This window comes from Triticum aestivum, chromosome 5D (genome assembly GCF_018294505.1).
Source record: "Triticum aestivum cultivar Chinese Spring chromosome 5D, IWGSC CS RefSeq v2.1, whole genome shotgun sequence".
NCBI lineage: Eukaryota > Viridiplantae > Streptophyta > Magnoliopsida > Poales > Poaceae > Triticum > Triticum aestivum.
The window spans coordinates 407,716,352-407,727,716 of NC_057808.1; the positions used below are offsets into that span (position 1 = coordinate 407,716,352).

Genomic DNA, 11,365 nt, shown 5'->3' on the forward strand with positions numbered 1-11,365 from the left:
CCCACAGATGCAGCAAAGACCCCTGACGCTCCTTCTGTCCTCCAAGCAGTAAGGCCGCGACTGACGGCAGCGACACACAGAAGGACCTGTGTATGGCAAAGACAGTGAGTAAAGCAGCCTGGGCATTGGCCTGCACCAACCCAGCCAAAGAAATGTGGCCAGCGAATCAAGGCAGAACGAATAGTGAGCTTCTTTTACTGATAACTTAGATTAAACACCGTTAAAAAAACAATGTTCAAAAATCATATTGAAGCAATAAAGGGAAGTGGTTCAGTACCGGCTTCTATCTAATGAAACTCTAAACAGGGGAACACCTTGGCTTTATGTGAAAACTAAAAAGAAGGCACAACATGCAAGGTTTTGACACTCAACAAACTATAGTAATGATCTGCTGATTAGGACAGGCACCGATATAAAATGCATATCTATTCCATGAAAACCGAAAGGTACTGCCGCCACCAGTGGCAGGATAATGTTGGTTGAGTAGAGTGTGATTCTAATGATGGCGGAAAAAACAGGGAAGAATAGAAGAGAAGGCAATTGACGAAAAGTTTGCAACCTGACTGATAAAATAATACACATGGATGCTTATGAGATAATGGGCTACATGAACTTTGCTCGAGGAATTTGTATAGCTGAAGGGATCCATTACCCAAATATAACATAAATGAAGTTATCCTGCACATTAAATTACGACCAAATAAAAGTAAAGTGTAGATGAAGCTGAAATGAAAACGTCAGCAACTCATAATAAATTATCTTCCATCGGACCATATTCTTGATGAACAAAAACAGAAATCCAACCAGATACAGTTTTTACTTAGTTACCACTTTGAAGAATGTGCTCCTGCTTTGCTGTATATCCCAGCTTCTTGTCTTTTTTGTGTATTGTCAATGCAAAAATCTACGAGCAATCTCAACCTGTCATTGATCTGGTCCAAACCATGGTTCGTCTATCTATGGTTGTAGTTGCTAATGAAAAGAATAATAAGCGTTGCACAATTTTTCAGCATGCATTTTGTAAAGAATTCGGTTATCTCATATTCTCATCACACCATCTTAGCTGAGCTTGTTCGAACCAGGTAAGTCTCTCATCCTATATTGATGCTACTGAATCTAAATTGGCCTTCATAAAATACTATAAAATTGAATGGAAATGTTAATGTTGAAGATCAGCAATTCTGAAGTTTCCTCTGTTACTACAATTTTGACCGAGCTACATTGTTTTCTAATAGCCAAAAGCCATATGCTGCTGCAATAGATCATTTGCATGATTCCTCAACGACGCATGGGTGTTTTCCGTAATCCATCCAACTTCAAATCCATCTCCTGTGCCAGACTAACTCTTCCTCCCTCAATAAGAGCTTCCTTCAAATTACTGAAAAGCTGACCAGGTGGCCTGATCCCTTTGTCCAACATCTCCTGGAAATACACACAAGCTTCTTCCAGCCTGTTCTCAAAGCATAACCCGTTGATCAATGCAGAAAACATGTGCATACATGGCAGAACACCCTTCTCCTTCATTTGGTTCCACACCTTCAAGGCCACATCAACCCTTTCATTACTGCAGAACATACTAACCATCATTGTATATGTGTTGAGCTGAGGTTCACAGCCATCCTTGCCCATTCCCTGGAACACATTATAAGCCTCTTCTATCTTCTGAGACTTTATAAGATGGTGAAGAATAATATCATAAGTCCGGGAATTTGGACCGATTCCACTCTTTCTCATCTCATCAACCATCTTGAAGGCATGCTGGAATTTTGAGGCTCTGCAGTAAGCCCCAACAACTGCATTACATGTAGGTACCTCCATGGGAAAACCACTGGCCTTAGAAAGCTCAAAATACTTCAAAGCCTCATCCAGCCTCTCCTCTGAGCCAAGCCCATTGATAAGCATGCAATACACATGAGGGCTTGGCATGCAACCATTGGCTTCCATCTCACAGAACACCTTGATGGCCTCATCACATTTGCCAGACTTGCAAAAGGAACTAATGAGCATCCCGTATGCCACGACATCAGGCTTCAGGCCTGCATCAAGCATTTCCTGGTACACCGACTTAAGCATCAGCAAGTCCTTCTCATGGCCCCAGCCTTCCATGAGGGCGGTGTAGGTCTTCAAATCGGGAACAAACTTTCCGTTCCTCTTCATCTCCTTGAAGATGGCTTGCGCCTTCTTGACTTGCTTGGATTTGCTCAGCACATCGATCAACCAGTTGTAATCTGATAGGTCTGCTTTGAGCCCGAAGCCGGCCATCTTCTCGAACGTCTCGACGGCTTCCTTGACCTTCCTTGCCCTGGCGTACCTCCTGACGATGAGCCTGAACGTGTCCTTGGAAAGCAAGCCGCGGCACCGCATGGCCTCCACCAGGCTCCAGACCAGCCTGAACTGCTTGATCTTGCCGAGCGCTTCGATGAGGTTGTGGAAGCTCTCGGCCGTGTACACGAAGCCTTGCTGCCTCTCCGCCCACCGGAAGAAGGCGAGGGCGAGGATGCCAGCGTTGCTCAGGTTCTTGAGCACCTCCGCCACGAGCTGAGGCGACACCGAGGCCCCAAGCGCGTCGAGGGCCGACGCCACCCTCGGCTCCGGCACGGTGGACAGCACGCGGCAGACCCTCTCCGCCTCCGAGGAGACGTCGAGGCCCGGGCCGGGCACCACAGTGAAGTCCTGGTCCACTGCAAGATCATGGGCGCCGGTGAGCCCCGCCGCGTCGGAGACATCGTTGCCCAGGCCAGGCACCACGGTGAAGTGCTGGTCCACGGCGAGGTCGGGGGCGCCGGTGGGCCCCGTCGCCGTGCAGAGCCACTGGCCGCGCATTCCTCCGAGCAGGTGGTCGGCGCGCGCGCGACACGGGAAAGCGGCAGGCGGCGGAGGCATCTGTCCGAGGGCCATGCGAGCATGCTTGGAGGGGCCGCTCCTCGCGGAGCGGAGCAAGTGGGCGGCCGCGCCCGCGCGGCGGAGGCAGCGCATCCTGCCTGGGGGGGGAGCGTGGCGGCGACGAGAGATGTTTTGGTGGGGAGCGATTTCGGAGGAGAGGGGAGGCGATCGATCTGGCCGGCAGCCGGGACCCCGGACGGATGTTTTGGCGAGGTCTGTACTCCCGCAGCCGCAGGGCGGACGACGGACGATGCGGCGGCGAGCCTGGGTGGGAGCTACTGGGCGGCGCGGCGCGGCGGCGAATCCTGTCGGTGAAGTGAAGAGCCGAGCCCGTCGAGGTGTATGCTGGAGCGTTTGCTGTACGGACAGACTTACTTCCTGATGCATGCATACAGATTTTCTTAAAATTTAAACTTAGCTTTTTTTCTGATCAAAGTTATCAAGAAAACTATTTAAATCTACATTAAAAAATGCGGGTATCTCTACATTACTAAACATATATACTCCCTCCGTTGAACTAAAACCACGGCACTTATTTTGAAATGGAGAGATTTGAACAAAAATCATGACACTTACTAAAACCGAAGAAGTACAATAAAAAATATGTCTTTCGATGTATCTAACTATATAACTTTGGTATACTAAATATAAATATTATCTCTATAAACTTGATCGAAATTTATAAAGTTTGACTTTCAGAAAAACTATATACGCACTCTATTGTGAAATGGAGGTAGTATTATTTTTGACATTCATATACAAACATGCTATTCTAGACTGTTGTATGTTATTTTGGAAAACCGTACATGCTTTTGTTTATGTTTTGTTTTCCTCTTCACTGTTTTTTAGAAAGGTGGATACCGCCTGAAATTATATACGCACTTGGGCGTACGCTTTGGCTTATGTGCATCTTTTTTCAGGATGAGCTCTAGGCAAAGAACTTGGCTCTAGGTAAAATCATTAATTCTAATAGTGACATGTACATGTTTTCGATAAACCATGACAATATTTTATGGGCATGGCGGGAGGAACGATGGCTCGGCGAGGCAGGGAAATTATGAACGGAGGCGGCTAACTTGCTAGAAGAACCTTCCTGCACATCCCGGATTCCGACACCGACTCCCGAGCACAGCCTCCGGCTGACATCAGATGCCTCTGTTTGTTAGCCAAATCAATGCTGGAGGTGGTGTCGGATTCCAGCGCAGACGGATTCCGGGGCAGACTCCGAGGGCTTCGGATTCTTGTACCTACTCTGCCGTGGACTCCGATTGAACAATAATGCCTCTTATGTTAGCCGAAGTCTACGCTGGAGGCAGAATCAGATTCTAGGAGCTCCCTTAAGGTCCTGTTGGAAGTTCCGGCACCTATTTACAGAGCATGTAAAGATAGCACAGTATGCTTATACTGAGATGAATATTTTGGTTATTTTGGCGGCATATATGATAGAGTTTGGGGTTGTCTATTTTTATAAGATGCATAAAAGATGAAAGAGTTCCACCTTAATTTCATTGAGTCACCAACTTTCCTATACTCGGATAAATATAAAAGAGATTTGAACTGAGTATATTGCCTTCTTCAATCTTTGATAAATTAGGGGTCCACATCCATCTTTGCATCAACAGTTTTGACTAATCCACCTTTGTATAAACTTAACAGGCAAGATTAATCTTCAAATCATATTGTTGTTATCACTAAAGCCCACAGAAGAGAGTTGCACTTTCAGTTGCGTAACAACCCACCCTCGCCTAGTTGACTTGGTTAATCAAACGGCAGCTCTTCTTCCTCTCCGCTGGAATCCATACATCAATGGGATCCGCCATCCTTGATCCGCCTAATCTATCTCCACCGAGAACATCCTCCACCTCGCCCATTGTGGAGTTGAAATTTTTTGTCCAAAATTTGGACGAATCTGGATAGAAATTTGAAATGTTGTTTTCTCTTTGGTACTTGTTCATAATTGTCTGAAAATTCAAGAGTGCCATACTATAATTTTTATTGTTTTTCTGTAATTTTTCACATTTTTCTGGACATTTTAATTTTTTAACTGAAATTAAACAAATTTGGACAGAAATTTGAAATCTGGTTTTCTCTTTGGCCCCTTTTCCAAAATCAGATGAAATTCGAATAGTACACTACTATGATTATTCTTAATTTATGTAAAAAAATCAGAATTTTTTGTGCAGCTTGTTTTTGGACAAGATTTTAATTATTTTTGGGCATTCTAGATTGCATCGGGTACTATCGTTTTTTTTGTTCAGTTTTTTAATCTTATTCACCCTCTGATTACTGTCATCTGGAAAGATAGATGTTTATTTTTAATGTTTGGCATTTCGTCTAGAGACACAGGGTAATGGTGGGGCATACCATCAATTGCAATACTAAAGCTACAGTATCTCCAACAATTAATGCGTCTCACCGAAAAAAAAATTAATGCGTCTCACCCGAAAAAAAAACAATAATGCATCTCTCCTCCCTTTGTGTCTCCTCAAGTCCAAGGTTTACACCCTTCCACCCGCGCCGACGCAATCCCCCCCCCCCCCCTTCGTCCTGTTCGATCCAAATCGAGCCGTACTCGCGAGAGCGAGATCCTAATCGAGATTCCTTAACCCTAGGTCAGCTGATGCTCAATCGGGTGATGTCGATGCAGCGGGAAAGTCGTCGCCTGCAAATACAACCCCATAGTAAGTCAGCGCCTCGCTGTTATTTTCATCTGGACCCAAGTTTTGTGGAACAATACCAGGTAAGGCAAGCAGATTCTTGTAGGTTGATTTAACCTAGGCCCTGTTCGGCAACCCACCCACTCCCGGAATAGCGAGGAAACTGCAGCTCCGTGATTTTCAAATGCAGCTCTGCCTGCTCCAGGAGCGGAGTTGTGGAGCGGCGCGATTCCGAACAGGGCGCTAATGTCTATTTGAGCGTAAAATTTTGATTTTTTTTCATAGAGAAAACTATTTGAGTAAGTTAGGTTTCTATGGTAGTATAAAAGAATTTTGTTGATCGATTTGGGAAAGATCAAATTTTGTGTGTGTTGTTCATATGTACCCATGTTATGAAATTTGCTATAACATTAGTATAGCCGCTCAAATACGCAGTAAAGATTGATAGACAGTATCGCAAGAAACAAAAACTCTACAGTGAATAGCCCCGCTCGCCGTAACCCGCGAGCGGGCGGGGGGAATCCTTTTCTACGCAGTAAACATACATTGGATTTGAGAGGCCCCATGTGTCTTCCATGCTAAAGTTAGCAGGTGGCTGCCTTGACGTGGTCTGAGACGATCCTTGGCAACACAACATAGGGGAGCCCAAGTTGACTGTCTATGCACCCTGTCGATTATGTGTTCCCCTGTCTTGTTTTATTTGTTTGAGCACCGTGGACAATATACTTGGGTGGTATTGCAATGTTTTGTACCAATTTATATGGTCATTCAATAGTCTTTTTCTTTAATTGAAACTTGGGTGTCTAGCTCGAAAAGCATTATTTCTGTTGACTAAAGTTGGACAAGAAAAACGATTTCTGCTTCAGCATGTGCATATGCATGCTTCACTTTTTTTCCTTGTAACTTTCCACCTGTAATCATGCATTATGTATTGCAGATGGACCAGCTGATTCAAAGGTTGACAGAAAGGACTCAACCTGCAAACAAGATCATAGTTCCCAAGGTGGTGAAACACAACACCCTGGGCCGCATCTTCCAGAGGTACGCCATGAAACGCTGATGATGGGCTATGAATGCTCTAACTATACTAATTGGTTGAACTATGCTTGGTAAATATTTAGTACTCCCTCCGTCCGGAAATACTTGTCATCAAAATGGATAAAAGGAGATGTATCTAGACGTATTTTAGTTTGGGATACATCCCCTTTTGTCCATTTTGATGACAAGTATTTCCGGACGGAGGGAGTATGAACATATCTTTTAGTACTGCAACCTGCCACAATCCTACTGCATCAGTAGCTTTGTTTTTTCTTATACTTCCTGCAGAAAAATGTCTGTCATGACTCATGAGTGTTAGATCCCCTCTTGTCTTAGTAAGGAGGGGTAGATTTCATAGAGTTACTTCTCTTAGCAGTGGCTTGTGTCTTTTTTGATGTGGTTTTATGGTCTGAAATCTGGATTCAGTGTCCTGCTATTTATGCATACTGGTACTCTAAATACTCCGATATGTGGTGCTGAGGGTTGATCGCCGGCTGCGAGGCCTGACGCCAATCCCCTTCACCTCCTCAACCTCCATATTTTGGAGGCCCTTCTCCCCTTGCCGCCTTGGTCGGGTGTCCTCAGCAAACAAGTTGAGAGTGTCTCTACTCGTGTTGGTAAGGTGTGATTTTGTTGGTGATAACGTAGTCATCGTCTCCTGATAGACTGGCTGCAGCTCCAAGACTCGATTGTGTTTCTTTTGTTTGATCCAAGTCCTGTGTGCAAAAGTGAAGGACTAAGTTTTATTTTTTTAGGGTCCTCCTATGGGTTGTGATGTAACAAAGTTTGACATGTTATACCAGCTTCGGGGTCCTTCGACAGAAAACTTTGTTTAGAAAATAAATTAAAAATAGCCAAACTTATTGTTAGCTTCTTCCATGCCTAGCACATGCCATCCTTGGCAGTTAAAACTCAATCTTCATGATATAACTTCCATATGTATCTACAGAGGCCCTGTCCTTTCCTTGATACATTATTTAATTCAGACAAATAACCATATTTGTGCCCATGCTTGCTACAGTATATATATCCTGAGTGTCTATATGTACCACTAATTTGACTTATGATGTTATTTTTATACAACTCCCTTCCATTAAAAGACCAATATTTTGACTGCACTATTTTCCTAGTCCAATTGACATTGGGCTCTTTAACCAGTAAATAATGATATAAACTCAGCTGCTCATTCTGTGGTGAAATGATATTTTTTTATAGAGGAAACTTCTTCCGCGGTTGCATAGTTATCTCTATCCTTCTTTGTTTTGCACTTCTATATACCCAGTTAACATGGTCGCACCAAAATTATGAGCGAGTTTAGGACCATGTAAGTTACACGTCTTCATACTAGTAGAACTGAAAAGTGGTCAATTTGGACGGAATATTTTTGGATATGTCGCTATTGTTGCTAGTGCTAGGCTGCTAAGGCTACTGCACTGCAACATTTTATCCTGGTGTTAGTGGCTAGTGCTCGGCATAAGTAATGATTTAATTTGCTATCATTACGAAGTTAGGCTGTGTGACTGTGTCTATGAAGTTAGTGTCTGGTGCTCTGTGTGACTGTGTGTATGAACTCGCCTCGCCATTCGTCATGAACGTGAGTATATGTGAGTTTGATGGAATACAATGGTTTCACTCATAGTAACTAGATGATACTAAGACTATTCTTTTAGAACCACTAATAAGACATTTAGGAAAGTAACCGCCCTTTACTCAGAAGTCAGCACAATTGCATGGTGTGCCTATGTATAGCGTTGCAATCATGTGCAAGCACTTGGGTTGAAATGTTACTCGACATGGTTTTCTTTATTTCTTTTGTCCATTTGAAATAATTATACCTGACCATGTTCAGCTTTTCTCACATTCTTGTGCGTGCAGGATATCTGGTGTCATATATATTCCCTACTGCCAATGCGAGATGCTGCTCAAGTTGCTTGCGTGTCAAATGCATTTCAACGTTTTTGGAGATGCCATCCAAACCTTGCTTTCAGTATGAAAGCATTGGGCATGGATAAAAGATCATGTGGAGAGGATGAAATAGTGAGAAATTTCACCAGCAAGGTCGACCACATTTTAAAAAACCGCTTATGCATGGCCATAAAGACACTCGAGATTGTTTTCCGTTATTACAATGACCAGGTCTGTAACCTTGATAGCTGGCTTCAGACTATTATTACACCGGGGATTGAAGAACTCACTGTTCAGCTATCTAGAAAGTCTGGAAGATATTACAACTTTCCATGGTCAGTTTTAGCTAATGAGAGTGGAAACTCGATTCGGTATATAAATCTTTCTTGTTGTGCTTTCTCTTCCACTGCCGGGTTGTGCTTGAAAAGCTTGTCAAGACTTGAGTTGTGTGATGTTGATATCACGGGGGACCAATTGGGGTCTCTTCTTCACAATTCTTTTGCTTTGCAACGGATGCAACTCAGACGTTGCAATAATATAAGTTGCTTGAAGATACCATTTCATTTGCAACAACTTGGATATCTTGAAGTGTTTGACTGCAGCTTGCTGCTTATAGAGATAGAAGCTCAAAACCTTTCTAATTTTTAGTTTAGGGGTCACACCCAAGTACAACTACCACTTGGAGTAGCATTGCAATTGAAGAAGCTTGTCATGTCATTTCCTGGTGCTGTCAGCTATGTTTGTGCTGATTTTCCGTCTAGCTTGCAATATGTTGAAGCTCTTACCATATGTTCATCTCATGAGGTATACACTAAATCTTTAGGAATCTTTATCTGTTGATATACATAGTATGATTGATCTGAGATGTCTTTGTGCAGATGATTGATACACCAGTGCTACCTAGTAGCAAGTTCTTACATCTTAAGTACTTGAGTGTTGATCTTAGTGCAGTGGTATTTTCCCCAACCTACGATTATTGTTCTCTGATATCCTTTTTTGATGCTTCTCCTTCCTTGGAGACCCTTGTCATGAACGTAAGTCCATTGCCCATCCCGCAAGATTATTTAGTTTTAATGATGGAACTATTAATCCAACTATTTGTCCTATCATCTTTAGGTGTTGCAAGTAAAAATGTTGCACGAATCAATCGTGGGAGATACATCACATTTGAGGGAGATGCCAGGACACCGCCATGATAGCCTTAAGACAGTGAAGATCATTGGTTTCTCCTCTGCGAAGAGCTTAGTTGAGCTGACATGCCATATCATTGAGAATACGACGTCACTTGAGTGCCTTACATTGGACACCACACGAGGACATCCTTGGGATAGCTGTTCATCCAACTATACTGGAAAGTGCTTGCTGTTGCACGGGGATTTTATGGTGGAAGCTCGTAAAGGCCTCTTGGCTATAAGGACATATGTTAATCTCATGCTCATCAAAAGGAATCCACTAACAAGGTTGATCAGGTCTTGTTAGCAAACTCATTCCGAATTGCATGAAACCGGAGAATTTTCGAATAGCACTATGTTACCTCAACGGGGATATGCACATCCCCAATAATAAGAATATCATATTTCTTCTTGGCAGTAGGAAGAGGAAATTCAAAACCTCCAAAAATAATCGATGGAATTTTTCCAATAGAGTTTATACTATGAACTTGAGGTTGTTTCCTCGGAAAGTGTACCGTATGCTCATTGCCATTAACATGAAAAGTGACATTGCCTTTGTTGCAATCAATAATAGCCCCTGCAGTATTCAAAAAGGGTCTTCCAAGAATAATAGACATACTATCGTCCTCGGGAATACCAAGAATAACGAAGTCCGTTAAAATAGTAACGTTTGCAACCACAACAGGCACATCCTCACAAATACCGACAGGTATAGCAGTTGATTTATCGGCCATTTGCAAAGATATTTCAGTAGGTGTCAAATTATTCATATCAAGTTTACGATATAAAGAGAGAGGCATAACACTAACACCGGCTCCAAGATCACATAAAGCAGTTCTAACATAATTTCTTTTAATGGAGCATGGTATAGTTGGTACTCCTGGATCTCCAAGTTTCTTTGGTATTCCACCCTTAAAAGTATAATTAGCAAGCATGGTGGAAATTTCAGCTTCCGGTATCTTTCTTTTATTTGTAACAATATCCTTCATATACTTAGCATAAGGATTCATTTTGAGCATATCAGTCAAACGCATACGCAAGAAGATAGGTCTAATCATTTCAGCAAAGCGCTCAAAATCCTCATCATCCTTTTTCTTGGATGGTTTGGGAGGAAAAGGCATGGGTTTCTGAACCCATGGTTCTCTTTCCTTACCGTGCTTCCTAGCAACAAAGTATCTCTTATCATAACGTTGATTCTTTGATTGTGGGTTATCAAGATCAACAACAGGTTCAATTTCTACATCATTATCATTGCTAGGTTGAGCATCAACATGAACATTATCATTAACATTATCACTCGGTTCATGTTCATCACCAGATTGTGTTTCAGCATCAGAAATAGAAATATCATTGGGATTCTCAGGTGTGTCTACAACAGGTTCACTAGAAGCATGCAAAGTCCTATCATTTTTCTTTTTCTTCTTTTTAGAAGGACTAGGTGCATCAATATTATTTCTCTGAGAATCCTGCTCAATTCTCTTAGGATGGCCTTCAGGATACAAAGGTTCCTGAGTCATTTTACCAGTTCTAGTTGCAACTCTAACAGCAAAGTCATTATTCTTACTATTCAATTCATTGAGCAAATCATTCTGAGCTTTAAGTACTTGTTCTACTTGAGTGGTAACCATAGAAGCATGTTTACTAATGAGTTTAAGTTCACCTTTAACTCTAGACATATAATCACCCAAGTGTTCAATCATATAAGCATTG

The 11,365-nt window shown here is 42.6% G+C and overlaps 1 protein-coding gene across 1 annotated transcript; it reads right to left on the reverse strand.

Annotated features, from left to right (window-relative positions):
• Positions 1-459: 459 nt before the first annotated feature.
• LOC123122187 (pentatricopeptide repeat-containing protein At1g71060, mitochondrial-like) lies at positions 460-3,244 on the reverse strand. Its single transcript, XM_044542332.1, has one exon. The coding sequence runs from the start codon at positions 2,974-2,976 to the stop codon at positions 1,279-1,281; it is 1,698 nt and encodes a 565-aa protein (XP_044398267.1). The 5' UTR covers positions 2,977-3,244; the 3' UTR covers positions 460-1,278.
• Positions 3,245-11,365: the final 8,121 nt, after the last annotated feature.

Coding starts and splice junctions, on each gene's coding strand:
- LOC123122187 (XM_044542332.1), bottom strand. CDS start 2,976: ATGCGCTGCCTCCGCCGCGCGGGCGCGGCCGCCCACTTGCTCCGCTCC.